The sequence below is a fragment of the Heliangelus exortis genome, chromosome 9 (genome assembly GCF_036169615.1).
Source record: "Heliangelus exortis chromosome 9, bHelExo1.hap1, whole genome shotgun sequence".
Taxonomy (NCBI): Eukaryota; Metazoa; Chordata; class Aves; order Apodiformes; family Trochilidae; genus Heliangelus; species Heliangelus exortis.
In genome coordinates this window covers 21,059,583-21,083,137 of record NC_092430.1, presented here as the reverse complement: position 1 = coordinate 21,083,137, position 23,555 = coordinate 21,059,583, and the positions used below count along the sequence as shown (strand labels likewise).

At 39.7% G+C, this 23,555-nt stretch overlaps 1 protein-coding gene across 3 annotated transcripts in view; it reads right to left on the bottom strand.

The window, feature by feature from the left end:
- The window catches only part of SPATA16 (spermatogenesis associated 16), a 92,290-nt gene that overhangs the window by 49,166 nt on the left and 19,569 nt on the right, over positions 1 to 23,555 (bottom strand). For all 3 annotated transcript variants that reach the window (XM_071752647.1, XM_071752650.1, XM_071752649.1), the window contains exons 3-4: positions 12,063 to 12,208; positions 2,504 to 2,593 (exon numbers count right to left, since the gene is read on the bottom strand). In XM_071752647.1, coding sequence (XP_071608748.1) covers positions 2,504 to 2,593; positions 12,063 to 12,208 — 236 coding nt within the window. The remainder of the gene's footprint in view (positions 1 to 2,503; positions 2,594 to 12,062; positions 12,209 to 23,555) is intronic.

The window sequence follows — 23,555 nt, the reverse complement described above, 5'->3', positions numbered from 1 at the left end:
TCCTAACCTGTGACTGTCTCTGAATTGAAGTTTTTGGTCTGGTGGTACTTCAGATACAAAAATCTCAGGGGATCTCAGCTTGATAGGTAGGCTGTGTTAAATGTGATTATCCATGCTGCTTGTGCCAGCACAGTTCTCAACCAGCCACTCCTGCTCACATAACCATCCAGAGTTCTGGGTCTATTTAAAGGATTATGCAACAGCTTAAAAAGCCAATGAGGAGGCTGGGAAGCCAAGGCATACTTAAAAGCAGGAAAATATATGGGGTGGCCTTATTCTCATGCAAAAAGCAAGAGGAAAGAAATGACAGCTTTTTTTTTGCAAAGAATAAAACCAAGTTGGTATTTCCAAGAACTGCTTGCTGAATATCTGCATGCTGTGGTCTGCCTGTACCAAGTCCATTCTGCACCTTGACAGGGGTTTGACTGGGACCAGTTCCTCCAGGGAGATGGCAGAAATGATGCTAAGCTGAGTTTAACAGAGTCTGCAGAAGCAGCTCTGCACAGTTGCTATAACACCGTGTTAAACCAGGCTAAACTCTGAATACTGCTGCACTCACTGCTTTTGGGACTACTCTGGATTCAGTCTGTCAGAACATTCCTCTCCTTTACAAAATACATAATCTCATTTAAAATCATCTGGTTTCCTGAAAGCTACTCAGTGTAGGAGAAAAAGGCTGACACAGTTCCCTCTTGCCTGCTGATGTAGTAAACTTACTGATTGCTTATCTGCAGTAACACCAACCATCATTTTATTTATTTAATTTTTTTTTTTAAAGCATATTTATGAACATCACCTTGGTTCATGCTGTCTTCTCAAATATGGGCATTTGTATGTATTACTACTTTGGAAAGATCAGCTGCTGAAAGGGTAATTTTTTGGTAACTTGTAGTATTGTTTTTACCTTTTAAAGTCTTCTGTGTGATTTCCTCAAGGGGAAAGCCCTTTTCCTCCCTCCAGCATCCCAAACATTTCCCTTTTACCTCTTGGGATACCACTGAATTGTTGTCTTTCGAAGTATCCTGGACAGAATTTCCCACCTGTCACAAAGCAAGGCTCCTAACACAGCTCCAAAATGTCTCACTGATCAGTGGATCCCAACTGCTGAGGATTCAATAGATAATGATTTTTCTCTGAATCAACACCCCAACAAGGTTTTAGGAAGATGACACCATTATTGGTGAGATGGAGATCTGTGAACTATCACAGCATGTCATTGGTTTTCAATCAAATGTTTCACTTCCCTCAGTTTGAAAAAGCTTTGTTTGAAAAGTTTGGGTTTTTTTTTCTCTAAGTGGAGTTTGTACTCGAGTGAAATATTCCAGGTATATCAAAAATCATATTACTGAAGAATTTTTCACAAACTGTTTCTTTTGTCTTGGGGAACCAATTTCTTTTCCCTGTGCTAACCTGTGAAAGCCACTGGAGATTACCTTGACATAATCTCAGTGTTTATGCTGCAGAAGAAAAAATGCTTATCCTGGAGGTTTTTTTGGCTGAAATCTAGCACAGAAAATTGAAATTCATCTTCCCCAAATCCTCTCTGCAATTCTGCTTGGATAGATTCATCTCCCACTCCTTGTACAAACTGTTTTGTTGCTATTTTAATAACTTTAGAGCTCTACCCCTCGCATCCATCTTAAATGATGAGCAAAGTGACCCTTTCAGTCTCTCTCCTAATTCACACTGACTGTTCTGCCATTAGTTAGCTAATGATTTGTGAAATATTTTGTGATATACCCTGTGGTCTTCAGCCCAACAAGTCCTCTCTGTGAGCATCTAATGTTAGTGGCAGTGACAACACCCAGCAAGTCACCACTGCATTTTCCTCATGCATTTCTTTCATTTGGGCACATTAAGTGGTTCCAAACTTCTTCTGCGTGGGGGAACTTGGAGCTGTTGGCAGTGTTACTGCAAGTATCCAGGCAGAGCTTCCTCTTGCAGGATTTCTTCCTGCCAGCAGTTCCCATTCACACCAGCAAGCTCATCAGCTGCACACAGGCTAAATTTTGCAGCATACCACAGTGTACCCTGAGATCTTGATTTTTTTAATATATATTTATATATTTTTTTTTTATTTATTTTTTTTTTTTTAATGCATATGCTTTTTTGGTGGGACTATATTTTCCCCATCCACTCAAAGCATACCTGAGCCTCTGCCCACGGTTATGGGGAAATTAGGGACTGGAAGCTGCCTGTGTGCATGTAGGTTTGTGCCAGTGCAGCCCTGGAACCTGCCCAGGGCTCACCCCTGTGCCTGAGAAGGAGTAAGTCCTCCTACAAGCATTAAGCTAACTGCAACTAGGGACATAATTGGGATTATTCATGTTCTGCCAACTGGGAGGATTGGAGCTCTGTGGCACGGGAGATCGTTTACACAAAGCCAACGCGAGGCTCCAACTGATTTTGGAAAAGCCTGGGTATAAGATGATATCCTAACTACTGAGAGCTGGAATGAAAGAGCTATAGAGAAAGCATGAGAAATGCAGGAGCAGCAAAGCACCTTGCAGCTTCAGAGAATCTCTCTAAGCTTCGGAACGCAGCAGCTTGGCGCAGGTGATTCCGGAAATAAGCTGGGTTCAGAATGATGCTCCTTGAAAAGATAAGAGAGATGGACAAGTTTAGATTTCTAGTTCTTAAATCATTAAAAGCTCCACTAATAAGCAAACTAGTTGTGGCCTCTACTGTTTACTCTTAGCATATACTTACTTTGTGCAGCTCAACATTGTGTGTCTCAGTTTTAATGTTAACTGTCTCTTGACAGCTGTGATATATGAGCAAGAATTATTGAAATTTTTATTGAGGTTATATCATCAATGTGGTTTCACTATTGTTTTCTGTATTGTTGTAGAGAAAAGTTTGTGGAAATATTTTATACTGCCCTTAGGTAACAAGCAAAAATGCCACGATACAACTTGTTAACCCCCAGCTCCCCAAATCTGAGGGACAGGTGTCTGACCCAGCTACCTGGAAAAGCTGGGCATCTAACAATGTGCTTTGATGTCAACTTGGAATATTTAAAAATGCTTTCAGTACCAGTGATAGGTTCTGTGTGGGTGGACCCTGGCATGTTCCTTAGACCCTTAACTTGAATAGATGCAGTTCCAGGTGTAACAAATTACAGGCTTCAAGTCAATATCAGAAAAAGATGGAAGGGTAAAAATAGGATAAGCTGTGTGGATGGACTGGCAAGAAGGGTGTCCTGATGGGAGCAGGAGGAGGATAAGAGTGACAGCTCCTTCTACATCTAATTACTTCCACTTGTGAGATCTCTAACAAGTGATTGGCTTTCTGGTCAGCACCTCTTCCAGCATTTGGAGAAAAGGTGCGTGTTCTAGTATGAAAAGTTTAATATTTATCATTATATACATGTTTTATAAAGTGTCTAGAGGTAGCTTACATCATTGAAGAGATTAGCACTGCATTCTGTTGCACAGAAAACTTGCAAACTGGCTATTTTTTCCTCACTTGAAGGCTTTGAATATCACGTTAACATTAAAAACTACTGCTTTTGTGATTTCAGTCTAGTAGTAATCACAGAACTAATTATATGCATAACCAAATCATGTATTAAAGTTTGTTCATTATATTGAAATTGTGACATAAACGTAAATGTAAACACATTCTGCTATAGATTCACATTTTTGGAAACACCCAGTGCATTTTAGAAGACCAATAATTGTTTTCTGTACTGTATGTGTGGGGCCTTCAGAAGGTGCTTTCAAAAGAAATTAAAACCTAGCAGTATCTTCAAGATGCTGTGGGTTTGTGAATCAAATTCACTCTGCAGACCCTTTTCCCAAGAAATGCAGGAGATCTGAAGCTTTGAATAATCCCATTGATGTTTGCAAGTAATCAGATATATAGGGAGTGGATCAGTCACCAAAACTTGATTTAACCAAAACAAAACCATCAAGAAATCAGATACTATCAGCATGTAATGATTTGACCAATGCAGTAATTCTTTATGTAGATGACAACTGGTACTTCTGCAAGCTCTTCCAAAGGAGATTATTGCTGCTGTAAACTGTAGTCAACAGTCAATAATAGTGATATTGATTTTGGTTTTTTCATATTTTTTTTTTCCACCCCTCTCCAAGTTGTCAGTTCTACCACAGCCAAGCAGTAGCACTATGAGGAGAAAAAAATTAAAAAATCAATAATTCCTTGGTAGTTAGCAACACATTTTCTGTAAGTCTTTGAGCAGGATGTGCTGTGCTAGGCTTATAATAAATATAGAACTGTAGCAGATTTCCAAAGAATTAGATACCAACTCTCCGTTTTCTGTCTTGTTTTTTTTTTCTAGTCTCAAAAAGCCTTTTTCAATCTACAAGTTCTATACTGAAAAATATAATAGCATACCCTAATAATCAGAGGAAACATCAGAAAGGTGCCTTTTGACTCCTGGCAGTTTGGTTTGATGTTGCTAGGTTCTCTGTAACCTAAATTAGAATGAATTTCTGTGTTATTACTACCCCACCCAGAAGAAGACTTTTGCTGTATGGATGCAGCTCCAGTTTAGCAGCAGTTGTGCAGAGCAGTGCTAGCTTGAAGATGACACCAAGTTGGGAGGGATTTTTGATCTGGATGAGGATGGGGGAAGCTCTACAGAGAATCTTGGATTGCTGGACTGACCCAAGCAGGATGAGCTTCAACAAAGCCAAGTGTCAGGTCCTGCTCTTGGACCACAGCAACCTCCATGGAAGGACATTGTAGAGAGGTTGTTGGTCTCTTCTTACAGGTAGTTAGGAATAGGGTAAGAGGGGATGGATTCAAGCTGCAGTAGGGTAGATTTAGACTGGACATAAGGAAAACTTTTTTTCACAAAAAAACCACCACAGTGGTTGGACACTGGAATAGGGTGCCCAGGGAGGTGGTTGTGTGACTATACCTAGATGTACTTAGGGGTCATTTAGATGTGGTGTTGGGGGATATGGTTTAGGGTAGAACTTTGTAGACATGATGATCCCAAGGGTCTTTTCCAACCTGAAAGAATCTATAATTTAGTGCCAAGTGTGCACTAAAGCTGTGCAGAGTTAAGCCTTTGGCTGTTAAATCTGGCTCTGTTGTGTTTTAGGTGATTTTGGGGAAAATGAAAAAAGAAAACAACCAACAAAAAATCCCAAAAGAGTGAATGAAAGTAAAAAGCAAAGGAACCATACAAACAAAGGTTAAAAGGAAAAACCCTAATTCCAGGAAGATCTCCTTCAAATAAGAGCAGATGGGGGACCCAGCTGGCCAGGCAGAAATGTGCCAGGCTCTACACCCTGAGAACAAGTCCGTGCTCCAAGATCCACCTCCAGCCATAAGCAGCCTTGATACTAGGCTGGTTAATCCAGTAATTAATTAGGAGGGATGTGTTTCAAGAGGGAGGTTTGAAAGAAGAATTAGGAAGGGAGGAAGGTGGTGGACACACCAGCTGCAACACAGTCAGGACAGCCTCTGTGGGTGGTGACTTGCTCCATGAGAAGAAGCATCAGTTCTTTGGTATTTTTACTCCTTTCATAGGAGCTTCAGGTAGAAAAGGCACTTTCAAGAGGAAATGTGTGGAAATAGCTCTCCTTTTGCACAGAGAAAACTTCTAATCCACAAAACTGCAAATAAAGTCGCTACATCTGAAGATTCAAACTTGTCTTCTTGCCAGGTTTTGCCCCCATCTGTCAAATGACTAGGCTAAAGTAAACTTGAAATAGATTTTCATTTATTTTTCATCTTCACTGTAATCCAGAGACTGCCCTGTTAAAAGCCTTTTGTAAATCATTTGGTCAGTTTTTCTCAACAAAACAGTCCTTAAGTAATGCTGTATATCAGCCTCTCTTCTGACGTTTTCATTTTTTCATCTTGACATCTTCTGTTAAAAATAATACAGTGCTCATCCTATTATCTTTTTTTTTTTTTTTTTTCAAACTGTGAGGAGGGGGAAGAAGGCATCAACTCTCCCCCCGCCACTGCAGCTGCAGTATGGGAATCAAAGATGCACACATTAGTCTGTGGATTTCTCTCCTGGTTTTTCTTTCAGTCTTTCTGCTGGGTGTTAAGAAAACAGCTGTGGCAAGGAGCTGGGATTGCTACATCAAACCTGACTGCTAGAAATCACATTGCCTTTTCTCTGAGGTGCACATTCTCTATTGAATTCCTTTCCAAATGTGACAGGGATTTAACTGTAATCTGAGTGACATGAAAAAGTGCCTCTGCTACCATCCACCACATCATTCCTGTTTGGCCTTTACAGGCCAAGAAGTCAATGAGATGATTCTGCAGATGAAACAGGTGAAAAAAATACACTTTCCCACCAAAGGAGATAAACTCCTAGTTCTGGCCAGTTCTGTGAGTAAAAGCCAGCTGGTTCCTAAGGGTGCCTGCAGTTCTTTCTTTAATTGGAGTGGCAGAAGCTTTTTCATAGTTGACTGTGCCCTCTTATGAGAGTGTGCTCTTCTCTGGAAATACATTTGAACAGTCAATTAGAACTGGCTATTAGAGGGGAATAAGGTGGCATCAGAAATAAAATCTCAGTGCTAAAGCAAGGTGATGTGTGGCTATGCAGAGGGATGGATATCAAGCTAGCACGGGTGGGAATGGCAATGTGCTGTGCTGGCATGGCCTTGTGTCACTGGGATGGTGTGACTGTGCAAATGTCATTGTTGAGGTGTTCTTTTACCCCAGCAGAAAATAGTGTCAGTGCAAGCAATGTGTCAGCAGTCTTCAGCAGAGCCATGTGTTGTTCAGTTGCTGTTACAATGCTTTTCCCTTCAGTGAACACTGTCAATCAGGGCAGCTTGTGATCCAGGCCCCATGTACTTGCAGATGAACCTGACAAGTCCTGTGCCATTACACTGAGCCTCAGCTTTCCTCTTTCTCCCTGTTTCATCTGGCTGGCAGGGAGCTGATTATCTGCAGTGCAGAACCAGTACAGATATTTGAGGCTGCCACGCTGCCTTTTGTGATCCCAAGGGCTGGCTTAGAGTTCAGCTCTACTAGAAGCAGTCAAATTCCTGACCCCTTTGGTAGCCAGGAATTGACCTCATCATATTTTGCTGCAATTTGCACATGTAGCTATTTTATGATTTTCTTTAAGGTGGGTTTTTTGTTTGTTTGTTTTTTGTGGAGTCCTCATGGTGGTTTGCAGTCAGTCTGGTATCCTAAATCACTAAATCTTCCTGGTTATGCTGTAGGGAACTAAGAGGTCTAGGATGCTGTATAGTGAAAAAAGTTGGAGGGCAAAGAGGCTGGGACCCTTTGGTAGATGTAGTTGTCCTGAGTACTGCTCATCAAGGTAAAGCTGGCAGAGTCTGGAGTGTGTCTCCTTGGTGGTAACCTGAGAAATCATTAGGAATCCCTTGTAATAGAGTCAGCACTTCTGAACCAAACAAACAGCCTCAAACAAAGGCAAAAAACTTCTACCAGACTTGGTTGCATTGAAGAACAGGACCAAATCTGCTGATGCTGAGGGAGGACCCCAACTTGTCTTTGTGCAGTTGGGTTTTGTGTACAGACAATGAGAAATAAATGCAGTTGTGGCATCTACCTGTGAGGACCTTCAATGCACAGAAGAAATCATCTTGTTAAGTTTTCATACCTAAGCAGACAGGGAGAGAGGTAGTGTGTGCTCCCAAAAAGGGTTTCAGACAATGCTTTTTCTCTGTCAGTAAAGTGAAATATCACTGCCATGCTAAAAGGTTTTGCAGCAGCAATTTGCTTTGAATTGCAAGCATAAGATAAATGTGCTGCACAGGTCTTGATTCCTCAGCTGTGAAGGTGGTGAAAAGGAGAATGATCTCTGGTCCAGAACAAAAAGATATTTAGAAAGATCTTGTTTCAAAGCTCCCAAAACATTTTAACACAGGTGGAGATATTCTGCATTCCCTGTCTTGTTTGCCCTGTATGCTGCCCACTCACTTGCCAGCTGTACAAGTACCACTTTCTTGACCAAATTTCCTGATGCCATTACTACTGCTATCATGTATCTTGCCTCTTGTAAAGAAATTTAGGGCTGCTAGACTTTAACTTTTATGTGGAACTGTATTTCTTCCAGGACATTTTTTTTTCCCTGAATGTGCCTTTCCTAGGTAGGATTCCCCCAGACATTGTGCAGATAAATATTTTTGCAGTATAGCACCATCAAAGTCAAGGGGAATGTAGACTTTGACCTCAATGGAGGAGGTGTCAGCCCATAAAATAGGAGCCATGTCACTGATACACCAACCTGGAAATAACACATGATTTCCAGCTGAGAATCAGAATCCAGGGAAAAGACTTCTCATTTAAAAAGTAATAAAAAGTTGAAGTACATAGAAATATTTAAGATGCTGCACAAGGAGGAGTTATTTTTTAAGAGTACTTCTGGTTTATATTATCCAGAGCATCTCAGTGGAATAGCTTTGTATTAATATCTCATCTATTATGTATATTGCAATATGCCTAACACAATTGCTGAAGTAATTAGGTGCTGCTAATTCTTCTCTTTCATTTTCTTCCCTTTTCTGAGGAGGTAAAGAGATTAAGAGAGTAGTTTAGAGCAAAGAGTACATTACACTCCAGAATTCCTACAGATTAGAAGCATCAGACATTATGTGGTTTTGTTCTTCTACTTCTACCTAAAAATCTATGCTGCTCTTGAGCTGTTCTTCAATTCTGTCTCCATTTTAATGCCACTGGCTGCATTATATAATAGCATCATTGTATTATTTATTTTTGATTATTTAATATTTGACTAGAATTCCATTCTTCAATTTACTTTAATATAGTCCTATTTTAAAGGTGCCAAGTAAGGATGCTAAGGAATGCAAAAGTAGCTGAATATCAAAATTTCTGTCTGAAAGTTTGGACTTAATCTGCATTAAAGAGTCCTGATTTCTTCTGTCTATAATACACGGACCAAGTTTCGAGCTGCCCCCCGCCCCCCCCCTTTTTTTTTTTTTTTTTTTTTTTTTTTTAGAGAGAGATGTGGCATGAAGCTTGATCATTAATAATTATTTTAAACCTTTTGTAAGAGTTTCAAAAGTTACTGGGTTTAGAATTAAATCTGTGAGGCTTCAGCTGTTTTAGATTTCTTCCCTGCTGTGCCTCCAGAAGAGTTTCCCTCTGTGAAGTCATCAGTAGTGCAATCCTGTACTACTTAACAGAGGTGCTATTTTCTACTTCATGGGTCTCCCTATGAATCGTGTGAGAGGCATTAGAGAGCCCTTCCTTCCACTGAACACATAAAAAGGCACAGCAGAAAAAGCTTTACCAATTTGTTACATTCTCTTTACATTGCCCTTCCGGAAGGGAGAAAGTTGGCAGTGGGTTAATGCCATGGAACAGAGCCTGCAAGGGCACAGCTAAACCTTTGCTAACCCCCAAAGATTTTGAAAAGCTCCATACAACAGCCCTCATTACCATGAACATATTTGTCAGGTGTTAATTAGAGAGAACACGAAAGAAACATGCAACAGGGGCTGATCCCTGTTCTTCCCCTCAGCCCTTCCATCCTTTTTCCAGGTTGAGGGGAGGAGGACAGGGAGTGGAGGCCAGGGATGTTCTGGCAGGAGGCATGTGGCAAACATCCTTCTGAATGTTATCTCCCAATGCACCTCCCACCACCAGCTGTGGCCTTCTTATAGCATCCCAGTGGGAAGTGGTATCACTCTTCACCTATGGCACCACTAAACCTGGGCAGGGAGTGATGAAAAGTAGGCAGAAATGAAGCAAAATGCTTTTTGTCACTTTCTGCTGGGTAGGTGGCATTAGCTACCATGTTTTCTAGTGCTGGATCCATGCACAGGCTCTCTAGGAACAGCAGCTTTTGTTTAGGCAGCTGGATCAAGTCACACATTTGTCCTTCCTGGGTGCCACAAGGACCCTAACAGCTGAGAAAGTGTAAGCCTAGTGGCAAAGGCAGATTTCCAGTAAGAAATTTGTGTGTTACTTTGCCATGTGCAGGTCATGTGGCATCCATGCAAGATTTCTTTGAGCTTACTTGACAGAAAAAAAGCAAAACAAACAAACTCTTAAAGCATAGAGTCACATTGAGAAAGTCACATATATTATGTTTTGAAGCATCCTCCATCTTCAGCTGTCATGGAGGTCAGCATTGCTCTCTCCAATCTCAAAAAAAAAAATTGTCTCTCAACAGTTGCTGAGCTCTATGAGTACCTGAGGTACCATGGGTTGTTCTTCCACATCCAGTTGCAACTTTATGGATTTCTCTTTTCGGCCTGGCCCTCTGAAAAGCAGTCAGAATTGGGGGGCTGCTCTGCTGAAATGCTGTGCTCTGCTTCAAGATTGGTTTTATTTGGGGCAAAAATTCAACCACAGACATTATTAGGCTGAGCAACATAAAGCCTAAGCACTAATCTCAGTTCTTGACTTCTCAGACCTTCACTGTTTTGCCATCTGCTATAAATGAAAATTGCCTTCTGCAACCAGAGGGAAAATCTAATTTCTCAGCAAGCCATATGGGGTTATTAAGATCATTAAACCTTGGTATGCCATAATGCTTGGGCCAAAAGGACCACAGGGCATGTAAATATTGTGTGATTCATTTTATAGCTCCAGAAGGCAAGTCGGGAGTGATTTTGATGGTTATCTTCTGATGAAAAGTGGTGGTCAAGTAGGTTACTGCAGATGTTGCATGGTGAGGTCAATCCCTGGCATCTTTGCTCAGAGCTGTGATGGATGGCAAGTGGGTTTTGTAGTGTTTGATTGCAAAGGGTAAATCTTCTGGATCAGCCTGACAAATGATCAGAACCCAGGCACTGTCCTCACTTGTCCCAGTGATGCTACAGGCAGCCTTCAAGTTTGAGACTGAGAAACCAGAGAATACAAGTTCTGCTTTTCAGGAGGCCCCAGACTTGGCTTTTAAATGTGATGACAGAAATTAAACTTCTTTTCTTCTCTTAAGAATGGTAAAGCTGTGCCCCTGATGATGACTGTTCTTGAACACTTCAAAACTGAGTTAGTGGAATTTTTCTTTATTTATCTAGTTGTGACAATTCCTAGGATTTCTTCCAAGCAACACCCACTTGTATATATTTGATAAAACAACGTGTGAGAATATTAAAGCTGATTTTTGGTTAATAAGGCTTCAGAAATGAATGCATGAGCTGTAAAATTTACATGAAATTAAAGGAAGGATAGTTCAGTAAATGCAAATAAATGCAGAAACTAATATTTTAATTTGGATTCATGATTAATGCCAAAGGATTACCAGCAAACCATTACAATGTGGTGATGACAAAAACACCATGGGAATAAATTCTGTATGCACTAGTTAAAAATAGCTTCCTGCCATCAGTTAGGAGGGCAGCTTGGAGTAATTTATTTCTTCTTTTTGAAAAGTATAGCTATTGATTATATTTCATATACTTAAGTTAATTATAACTCTCAATATTTTTTAGTGGCCTACTATTGTATCAGTTCCTGCATTTTACAATATGACAGCCATGGTCAGGAGATTTATTCCCATTCTTCAAGTTATTAGATGAATTATATTGAAAACAGGCACTTCTGATTGCCACTTTTCTTTGTGCTATGTAACTACAGGCGTTAAGAACAAATTGTAATTATATAAGAGGAACAAGAGTGAAGATTTTTTTTTTCCCCTACTTCAGTTTTCCAGTGATCTCAGTCTAATTGCATTTATTTTCTCTGTAAGTCATGGGTTTCTGTTTTGAGACAATTGAAACCCAAGCATGTCTGAGTAGGCTTCGGTTTCTGGAGCACAGGGGTCAAGACATTGTACTATTTTGAAATGAAGATAATTTAAAGGAAGTAAAGAAAAGCATTTCCTGTTCTTGTTGCATTTATACTGCCCAGATAGCTTATTTTACCCTTCTTAGAAATCAGCATAAGAGAGCCATCATTACCATTTTTTCCAAAAATTCCCAGCCGAGTCAAAATGTATAGATCTTTTTAATTTTCTAACATGATCTCAAATTTTGAGAATTAGTCCAAGCTAAGCATCAGTGCCATGTGTGTGTGTTTTAGTGATTTATATTTTCTCATTATTAGACTGATCCTTCACAGGATATTTTTCACGGTATTTTTTTTTAGCAGTCTATATAACAAATATTTATTTTTACCTGTGTGAATGATTCAGAGCCTCGTCAGGCTTCTTCAGTTTTAAGTAGCAGATTACAAGCTTTGTCTCAATAAAACTGGCAATACTGGAAATATCTTCTGGATATGTCTTAAAGGGATGTTCTATAGCAACTCCTTTACTGCAAAGCTGTGCAAGAAACAAAAATGTTATTTGCTTATGTTATAGTACACTTTTTTAGGTAGAAATGCTTTTTGTAACTGATAAATGGAGGAAACTGACTTCTAAGTAAAATACACCCTGACTTTAACTAGAGTTAACACTACAAACAGTAGTACAAATAGGTGATATAAAATGCAGAGTCATCTTCCCAGAAGGGGCTGTCAGGAGAATAAACAATAAGCTAAAAAACTAAAAATCACTGTTAGGAGAGAAATTGTTTTTCCCCATCTTCAGAAATAAAGGCTCAACTTCAGGCTCCAAAATCAGTGGCTGTCTTGAGACTGAGGTGAAGGGAAGGGTCTCAGCCCTGTCCATATTTCAGTAAACTGGTGGTGAGTTCTGCTGTAGGTTCTGCTGCCTTTTGCCCCATGGGTAGGACAGCAGAGAGTGATATAAGGCAAGGAAACCAGAAACCCTCCCTCTCATTTAATGGGAGGACTTGATCTCCCAAACAGCTCCTAGAGAAGTGAACAGGATGCTATCATCAGTCTTTTCCATTTTCTTGAGCTGTATAGAATTTAGCAGAAAGAAATATAATTATCTGTTTATAAAACCACTTCTTTTTTTTCTGATAAATCACCTGTGGTTCAACACAGCCAGTGAATTTTTAATTAATTAATGCTCTAGTTCATAATGTGCCCCATTAGTGTTAGATAAGCCACATCTCAAAGCTTTAGAGAGTCACCAGCTGTGGCAGATCTATGATACTGGGAAGGACCCCCTTTGGTCCTCAAATCTTTGTTTCATTAATCTAATTCATCAACCTGATTTTGGGATGGCAAGGAGAGGTAAAATTAGCTTTTAGTTCTTAAGAAAACTCAACAGTATGCAATTAGCTGCAACTACAAACAAATAGATTGTCCTTAAAGACAAGGCTCTTAGATGTAATAACCATATAGTGCTGCTTTAAGGAGAATGGAGTTGAATGTCCTTTGCTTGGATAAACTTCCCTATAAATGTGGGTATAACCAAGAGTCCAGTTCTTCCAGTCATCATAGCTTGGAAATGGAAAGAAGATGATCTGGCCTGTTTGTCTAGCCACTCATCACTAATGAATTTAGATATAATAATCAGTTTCTTGTGCCTATGTAGTGAAAATTCAGTGGTTGACCTTTAGGAAGGGCAATGTCAACTCAGCAGCTTGAGATCTCTTTAAAAGATTAAATCCATAAAAAAAAAATGCTCATTTTTACAGGAACCTTTCTATGTGTGATCCTTAAAAGCAAGAAGGTTTGTAGACCTATATCCACCCTTAACACCTAGAGATCTAACCTTATCTTTAAGATTTTTGTGCATTGTTAAGGGGTCATCTCAATTCTTTACAGGCAAGAAGGGTCATTCCATGAGTATCCCCCTAGTTCAGGTGTGATAAATATTTTTTTTCTTTCCCATTCCTTCTCTCTTGAGCTAAGGTTAGTGTTTCTAATAACACCCATACAGTTAAGATTTTCTAGCATCTTGTTATCAGCAGAAGTTATAAATCAGAGAGTTTCTTACTTTGAACTTTGCTCATGCTACCATATATATATCTACTGAAGTGTCTCTATGGATAAGAGATGCTATATGTAGCTAAAAGAGCCAGAGAATTATGTTCACATCAGTGAACATAAAAGTATCATCAAGTTTTGCTGTAATAACACTTTTCAGCTGAATTGGCTATGCTGTGACCTCTGTTAAATTTATGAGAATGAGAAATTTAAGGCTACTCCCTGGACTTTCAAGTTCTTGAAAGACTGTGAGAAGAAAAGAAGCATTTAGGAATCCCTTCAGTATAAAGTGCTGCAATTTAGAGTTTCCTTACTGCTGATATGAAGAGTTATGTTTAGACCTGGGTAACCCCCCCATTATCTGTGACAGAAACCAAGACATGAGTCTCTCTAGACCATATCTGAATAGATAAGAATTTAGAAAATATGTTTAAACACACTGAAGATTGGGTTTTGCCAGAACTTCTCTAAGATGTCTCAGAATGAGAGTTCAAAAACCACTAATAACTCAATCTTCAACCTCACAATATCAGAGTGATATTTTAAAGGGATATGCCTGTGTCTGGGACTATCTAGATTGTAGGCTTTTTATATTCCAAGCTCTCTCTTGTTTGTTTTTGATTTTTGGTTTTTTAGCATTTTTGAAGTGGATTGATATATTTGGGATAGACCCCTCCACACTAGTTCCATAAAACCAGCAACATGCCCCAAGATGCAATATAATTTTACAGAAATAGCTCCTTCTGCAGTAAGCAGTGAAGCCAAGAATATACAGAATAACCCAAGTGTCTGGTATTAGTGAGAGGTACAGATAAATGTGCTTGCTCAGTGGTGAAATGTACTTTTTTTTTTTTTTTTTTTTTTTTTTGCTAGCAATCTAGATACCACTGGAAAAGATTTGTGTTGGGTGGACCCTCTGAGCTAGGTCAAAAAGCACATTGTTTTTTCCCAAGCTGTGCTGGAGATGATACCTTCTACCTGTGCTTCATCACCCCTTGCTGTGTTTTGCTGGTCCTTCTGATGGAAGGGCTTGGCTATGCAATATTTTCTGAGCCTTTTTTGGGGCTGAGGCCAAGGACAGTGCCTGAAAACAACTGAGAACTCATCTGGGGACGTTCCCAGGAGAGGAGTTGAACAGGAAGGAGCCAGGCAGCTGGGATGTTGCAGTGCAGGTGGGGGCTCTGCAGAAGAGGTGTAGAAAAGCTCACAGCTGAGTTTCAAAGGGAAAGAGAAAAAGGAAAATTTCCTAGGGATCCAAAAGAGCCTCTGTAGCTACAGATTGTTGTAGCTTTGGGAAACCCTGCTGGACTGAGGGCAAGTGAAGAAGAAAGGCTGTGCCGTGCACAGATATAATGAGCAGGGAGGAGACTTGTTTGCAATTTTCATGTTTCACCCCAGCAGAACTGAGGTTTCTTTATCTTGCTGTAGTCTGCAGTCCACTAACATTGCCTTTGAAGATCAAAAGGGCTGTTGGTGTTTTTGGAGTGCTTAAAGTAAGAGGTAAGAACAGATCCATCTCGCTCCTCTGAATACTTTCAGGTCTTGCCACGAGGACACTAAAATAGAGATGGAGAGGCAGTTGCATTTTGGACCATTTTGCATTTGTTTTCCCTGAGAATCTTTATTCCAAACTGGGAAATTTGGGGGTACATCTTACCTAAGGCATGGTGAGCTTTTGGTCTGCAGAAATGTTGCCAATATATCTTCAAGGTTATAGAGGGTGTGAAATTGAAGCAAACAACTTAAACATTTAAAGCTTTACAGCCAATCTGGGGTTAAGAACCTGCAATGTCCTGGTTTATGTCTTTTAGTGTAGGTAGCAAATCTCATGGTATTTTCTACTTTCAGACTTAGTCTACCTGAGAGTATCCCTCAGTAGACAGGAATATTTTTCTAGAAATAATATTTAATTGAAAAAATACTGCCAAAAAATCTTTATATTTTCATGGGGGCTGTTGTTGGAACCAAAGGCCATCGTGCAGGTTTTGTGTACGTGCACCCTTTCTAAGACTGCTGAAATATCCCATACTGAGTTATTGGGTATAAAATAAAATATAAGGAATAAAAGTGTTGCCTGCAATCTTTGTGTTAGTGGTGAACTCATCCTAACTTTGTTAGACTTTGATAAAGAAGGTTTCTCTTGCAAGGCGTAGGACCCTATAAATATGTTGCTGAGTCACATAAATTCTTGTGATAAAGTTCTTTGTCAAAGGTCACAAAACAAGTCTGTGACATTGTGAACTTATCATAGATCTTGTTGCAGTATTAAGGCTTTAGTTTTGGCAGTAGCAGGAAAGGAATTTTATGAGTAAGGAGCTTCCATTAGTTAATAAGAGAGGGAAAGATCCCCCAAACCCACTGAGGCCCTTGTAACAGACAAGTGGAAATGCTGATTATTAAGTTTGCTTCCTAGTTAGCACCTGTGTACATTGGAAGAATAAAATTAGATGCTGGTGACCTGTGCATTGACATGTTGGATATGTTCTCACTGAAAAGGTGAAAATTCAGGGGCAAGAAATAGGCAATGGTAATATTTTATTAATCCCTTTTGTATGTTTAGGTTATGTTTATTTCAGGAACGTGACTTACTTTAAAGAAGATGTCCAATAGATAATCATTCACCTATGTGGATGTACCCAAATAGGTACATATTTGGTGGCAAATTTAGCTTGGGAAAACAAGTAAATGTGGTCAAATGGAGTGTGGCAAAGAGAGTCTTTGGCAACTGCCATGAAATCCCTCATCCTTTCCTCTGCCAGACTGAGGGGTTTAAGAATTAGTTTGAATACAGCAGTAACCTGCAAGCCTTGCTGGAGCTGATGGCTTTGCTTTTTCTTTTGTTTGCTAGCACAGGAATGCTTAATCAAAATGCCTCTCTGGTTTAAAGATAACTTTGTGATTTTTTTCCCTGGAGTGTTTTTTTTAATTTTTTTTTTTTTTTTTTTTTTTTTTTTTTTTTTTTTTTTTTTTTTTTTGAGGGACCAACCTGAAAAGGAAAGAAATATTTAAATAGTGCCTTTTCTTCTGACTAGCCAACAGTCCTAGCCAGAGATGCCTTCACTTCAGAGCCATTCAAGAAATCAGCCTGGTAACATCAGTGCCTTGCACACCAGGCACCTGGCAAGTTGAACACCAAATGCATCCCAGAAAATGTCTGCTAAGGAAGGCTACTTCTGAAAATAACTTTCAAATCCTGATAGCAAGCTTAACACAGGGCTGAAAACAAACTGCATTTTTGCATATTGCACTGTAATCCACTCCTTACAGCTATCAAACATGCTGCAGGAAACCAGCATAACAAAGAACCAGTTAATAGCTGTTTTGTCTCAGTGGAGAGGAAAAAAACCCAGTCAGGGTAGCAAATAAAAAAGGGAGATTTTCTCTCAATGATATGATTTCATGCAGCATACCTTTCCAGCTTCTATTCCAAGCTAATCTGACATCAGGGTATGCAATTTCAGTCAGCAGAGCAGGAATTGTATATAAGCCCCCTGTCTTTGTTGTTAATGGGATTGGTGTAAATAACTTGCTAGAAAACATATTAAAATACATATAATTCACCTCTAAATACGAATGCAGATGTCAGGTAGGAAGAACCAAATTTACATGGCTTCCTGCAATGTGCTCTGCAATGGATAATTCAAATAATATGTAGGTATGATATTTTTGGCATATTAGCTGCTCTGTGCAGTTAGCACTCGGGTTCTGTAATAGCAATGTGTGTGCAGGGCACGTTTGTTCTCTTGGGCATATTATTGGTTACACAGTGTGGGCTGAGGGCCAAATAAATCTCAGATATTCTAAGAAATTATCCCTATTTCTAGTCAGAAAACTTTTCTTTGCCAGAAAAGCATGGATCTGATGAGTATTGACTTTACCAGAGGAACCTGGGCTGCTTGGCCTCCCCATGATGTCTGGTGGGGTGGGATTGAGCCTGCTCTCTCTCTGTTTCCATTTGGTTTATCTTAAGCCATGCCTAGGTTTAAAATCCTTCTTTGGCTACAACCAGCCTTTTTTCAGGAACCAGAGTTTTGTGGAAGGGATTTGGTGACAAGGTGGGGCAGGGTGTTAGAGAAGTTCAGACCTAAATTTTCTGCTTCTCAAAGCATAAAAGGCTGACATGTTTTGCATATCCATCACCACGCTGGCCTTATTTTTCTGGAGACAGGAGCTGTCTGCAAATATGAGATTTCAAGTGCCCACCAGGTTCAGAGGATATAGCATTTTCTTTTGTGCTGATTTCTAGGTGGATGATGCTTCATAAAAATAAACTTGACATCAATCTTTCCCTCCCACAGAAGCTAACGATGTTCCTTGTAACACTCCTAAACCAAAGTCATTCCTCTTTATTGGCCCAACTTCAGAAAAAGGTTTTACCTGCCCCCTGTGCAAACTAAGGGGCCTTTCTCCTAGTATAAATAATTTGCTTCAGAAGCATTAAATCAGGAACAAAGGTTTTAGGAAAATACCATCCATTTGACTTCAGCTTAATCTGTGTTCTGCACTATAAATCTATGCCTTTCATTACCAATCCCTGGTTTATGGAGTGTTCCTCTTATCAGCACTGCCAAGGTGAGAGGAATAGTCACAAAAAAAAAAAACCCAAACCCAACAACCAACCAACCCCAAAGCTCTCTAATGAAACATATGTTGAGGAATCAATACACTACAATAGTTTCCAAGGAACTTTATATTCTGTACAACATAATGAAATCTTCTTTATAGATTGCCCTTGTAGTACAAAATTTGTCACTCCTCCACTGTGAGTCCATCCAAAACCAAACCAAACTGAGGATGGTGTAAATAAGTGAAAACCAAACATTCAGAGAAAAGTCAAAGCTGATACCAGTCCCTCCCCTTGATAGGGTTGTAGTTCAAAATGCCTGTTGGACTTTGAAGCAGGAGCATCAGCCTGTTGATAGTGTTCACAGGAGGAGCTGGCCAAAATGAATCTTTTTTTGGAGGCAACTGTCAGTTGGTGTGATGTGACTGCATTGTAGCAAGATTTTGAGAGCTGTCATGATTGCTTGGAAAAAGCAATATAATTTCAGGCCAACTAATTTAATCCCTTTGATGCCAAGAGATTTGCTACTGCTAAGTCCAAACACAGAGATATCTCACCAGCACTTTTATTAAAGCAAACTATGTGAAAGGTTCGCTTGGTTTTGATGGACAGGATTATTAGGGAAAAAGCAATAATTTGCTGAAGCCTTATTTTCGTGTCGTTTCTGGATATGACATTAAAGTTAGCTGCAAGGCCAGCTCTCCCCTCTCTCCCCACCTCAGGATGATGGGGATTTGGCAAACTCCACCCAAGGAATCCTCTCAACAGTATTGTCAGTATTAGAAACACAGCATATATCCATGCTTCAGGAATAAACAGAAATAAAGCTCTTCCCTAAAGTAATATAACCAGAATTCATTCCCTGCTACTTTTTATTGTTTGGTTCACCTCTGTAAAGCTTTTCAGCATTTATATTCATTTTACACTGTCAAAAGCTGAACAGGAGTAAGATAACAAATGGTTCTGGTAGCAGCTGTCACCACCTACTGTCTGTGTATGCCTGTGTGAATCTCTAAATGGAAATAAAGTACTTTAATAACACATTTTCTCTAAACTGTCCTCATGGATGAAGTTACTCTCAAATCAGTCCATGAACGCTTTCCAATTCGGTGCCCACTCCAGGCTGCATCTCTGCCTTTCCTCTGCAGAGGCTCTGGAGGGATGCAGCACTGTGATTTAAAGACATTTCAGACAGCAAACACTTGAGCAGCACACCTCCTGTGACTGCTGCTTGCCTGCACCACCTGCTTTTGGTGTTTGAACGTTCTCCGAACTTGCTTAATTTTCTTCCTATAAATTCAGCCAATCGCCCATTGTGTTTTTGCCCCAGGCTGCCTCTAGCCAGGATTTGCCCAAATTACAAATGACTCTGTTCCTGTAAAACACCTTCCAGGAGCAGATGGCAGCTGGGAGGATAAATACCTCCAATTTCTTAAGGCCCTGGACGTGAGAGAAACTCCACTTTATGTTGGGAGGGGTGAGGTAGCATCCCACGTTGGGCTTTATCTGCCACTGGGGACCACAACACCCAGGATCCATTTGGGCACCCAAAGATTTTCAGCTGCCCAAATTTCAGGGAAGCCTTTTGTGGATTGATCCAGCCAGCAGTAACAAACCTGCAGCCATGGGTGATGGTGGCAAGGGCTTTCTTTCAAGACGGGCTGGAGCCTCACTCAAGGCTGCCTCAAATACTATGATTGGTTTGTGTGGGTTTTTTTGGTGGTTTTTTGTTTGTTTTTTGGTTTTTTTTTTCTTTCCTATTTTACTGCCTGTGTTTTACATGTGTTTTGTTTGAGTCTTTTGATTGTAAATGACAAGTAGTAGGTGCTTATTACTTTTAATCTAATATACTGGCTTAACTTTTACAAAGTATGGTGAAAATCACTGGTGCTTTTGAGCACTTGTCACCTGCAGGTAAATAAGAGCATGTGAGCCAATTAGGATTAATTAGAGATTGACTGCTTTGGCACTGAAAGTGCCTTTCTGAACAGGGATTTTGCTTTTGTACACATGGGTAGTGAAATATGTTGTTTTATGGTCAACATGCTGTAATACTTTGAGGAAAAAATACTTTATAAGCCAGATATGTAACAGCAGTTTGGGCAAGAAGAACAGGGGTGTGCATCCTTATAGACAAATAGCCCTGCAGTTCCTCAGCTTTATTTCATGGTGATGGGCATACTGGAAATGTCTAGAGGAGCAATAGATTCAAATTCAGTGATCAAAAAATGGGAGTGTGTCCAAATGGATCATTATAACAGATTCCCACTCTATCCTACAAGCCAGATTTGAGCCATTTGTAAGCTTCATGTTTCTGGTCTAAAATCTTTAACAGCCATAAAAGACACAAAGTATCAGTAGAAAAAAAAATCTATTTCTTGGCTTTGCAGACTAAAAATATAGTGATGGGACTATAGGGAGAGAAAACCTGCTGATTATCGTGGCTTTTTTTTTTTTTTTCCAAAGCAAGTTAAATGAGCATGCTGTATTGAGGAAACTGCTTTGTTATTGAAGGTTAAAAGAATATTTATAGACAGAAAACCCAGCACCTCTCACCCAGGCCTTGTGGGATTGGTGACTGCTATCTTTGTTCTCAATCCAACACCTAGTGTGCTCACAGGATGCTTCTAGAGAACCTGTGCTAGAGTTAAATATTTAGCCTTCTGTATACTCTCCCTTGAGGATGCTGATGGTAAACTCTGTTTAGCCCTTACATAGCTCTTCTTGGTGTGAGGAAATGGGATAAACCCTATAAAAAACCTATTAAAAAAAAACAACCTACAAAAAGTTGCACTCTCTACCCCTTCCCTTCCAGTGAATGACCAGGAATTCCAGTCTCCCAGCTCCATAAAGCAAGGGATTCCACATTATAATTCATCAGGGGCTCCTTGAACCTCAAGATCCCTATAAAAGGAGACAGCTTTGGGGCAGGCAGATATATGGCTGTGCTCCAGGCCTTCTGTAGGAGCTAGCACTGATCCCATGGCCACAAGTGGGAGGACATCCAAGGATCCCAATCCTGCAGTGTTTCCTGGGCTGTCCTTGCAGCAATGCTTGTATTTTTCTAACGGGCTCCACCAGATTGCTTAATGTGAACTCCTTTTCACATTGGCATTTCTATAGGAAACACTCCTTTTTTTTTTTTTTTTTTTTTTTTTTGCTTGCCATGTTATGAAACTGATGGAAAGCTTGGTTGAACCCTGCTGTTGGGATATAATGATGTCCACAAGGTAACAGTGCCACAGGTGCTTTCAAAATCTTTGCTTTTTGGAGATACTGGAGCCTGGAAGAGGAAGCTTGGTCTTGACAAAGCCTCCTCTGCAAGCAGTGAATCACAAGGCAATGAGCCACAGGGAAATTTAATCTAAAAACTAAAGGTGTGCAAAAAAAAAAAAAAAAAAAAAGACACTAATGTTTATCTCCCTGCCATAGGAATGGTGCCCATAATAGCCAGCTGTGGAGAATGGAGATATTCCAGCTCCTCAACAGCACTCTGGTGAATTAATCTCATGCAGTTTGAGGCCCTCACCTCACCTGGGGGATGCATTTTGTGTCTGCAGAATATTCTGTGTGCTAAGATACTGGGGGCTTCTCTGTGTGCACAGCACTTGTGAAGCCTTCCCCTTTATTTTTTAATCATGGGGGAGGATTGTTTTCAGAACAACAGGGGCTGAAAATTAAATTTGTCCAGGTTTTAGGCAGGGTGGTGGTTCTGAAGGCTTTTATGCCCTCTGATATTAGGCAATTTGGTTGAAACAATCTTCCCATCCTCATAAAGGTTTATTGTTATTTTGTAGCTTAGCTGTTAATAATTGGCTAGAGATTTTATACATAGGTGTATATGGTTTCCACGGAGGTTTTAAGCTAAAGAATGTTTTCTCATATCCTTCATATGCCAGTCCAGATGTTCGGTCCTGTTTCCTTCCATTCCAGCAGATGGATGCCAAAATTTAGGGATACTTACAGTGTTTCTCAGTGTAGCACATATAATATATCATATTACTGGTATATTACTGAGCTAGGAGGTAGAAGAGTGAAGAATAATGCCCCGATTTCTTTAGCTATTTTCCTAACTAACAACAGAAAGTACTTAATCCTTAAACTCTAATGGTGAAAGTTCTCCAAGGGATCTTTTTTTTTTTTTCTCCCAAGCCAACTCTAATGCAGCTGACTAACACTAAGTCCCTGCAGATTAATTTAATGGTAGCTAAATACTGCAGAAATAGTGAGAAGCCACCAGTTCTTCTCTGATAACTCTGCCTTCCTGATGTCTTGTAATCACCAGTGTGCTGTCCAACATATAAAAGTCTTTAAATTAAACAAGCATTTTGAGTTTCCTTTCTGACTAATAATTTTCCTTTTTTTTCCCCCTCAACTCAAATAATTTCAGTGCTACACTTTCAGAACTGCCTGTGATTCTCATGTCTGAAGAACGTGACCTAGCAAAAACATTTTGGCTCAAAGAAGAGCCAAGAAATTTATAATACATGCAATATGTAAGGTAGCAGCAGCTTTACCATTGAAATTTAAGGCTATGCACACAGTTTTCTGGGTCAGAGTTGCTACTTTAAAATATTGCAATATTAGACTAAAGCATTTATTTCCTTACATCTGAAAAATGTTTGTAAACATTTTGCACCAGGAACCAAACATTTGAATTTTCTGACCTTTGAGCTTGTTACATGCCACATGTCTCTTCACCCCCATGAAATGCAGAGGAATTTTTCTTAATTTTCTTAAAAAGCAATGGGAACAAGAACCACAGCTGCATCATCTCTAGTTGGTCTGGCTTTCAACAAATAGACAAATTGGAGATGATAGAGCAAAAAGCAACAGAAACTATACTGAAGTTTAGAAAACATGGCCTGGGAGGAAATACTAAGACTGAATTTATTTAATTTAGAGGAGACTGAAGAGAGATATGCAAAGAGGTTGCAAGTACAGGCAGAATAGGGTGGTCAGTTGCTTTTCATGACAAACAAGGATACAAAAAATTGTTATAGGCTATTTTGTACCATGGAAGATTGTGAAAAAACTTTGTCAGCTTGCTGGTAGAGATGAGAAGTCTCTCTCACTGGAGATTTTTAGAAACAGTGCAGAAGTGTCTTTCAGGGATATTCTGGTTTTTGCTTCTGAGGAGAGCTGGATTCAGAGGGTGCTGAGAAGCCCCAGCCCTACAATTCTCTGGTTTTCCCATCAGTCTGTCCACAATCCTAGGAGGGAATTCTTTAATCTGTACTTATTCTTTCACCTGGGTATCTAT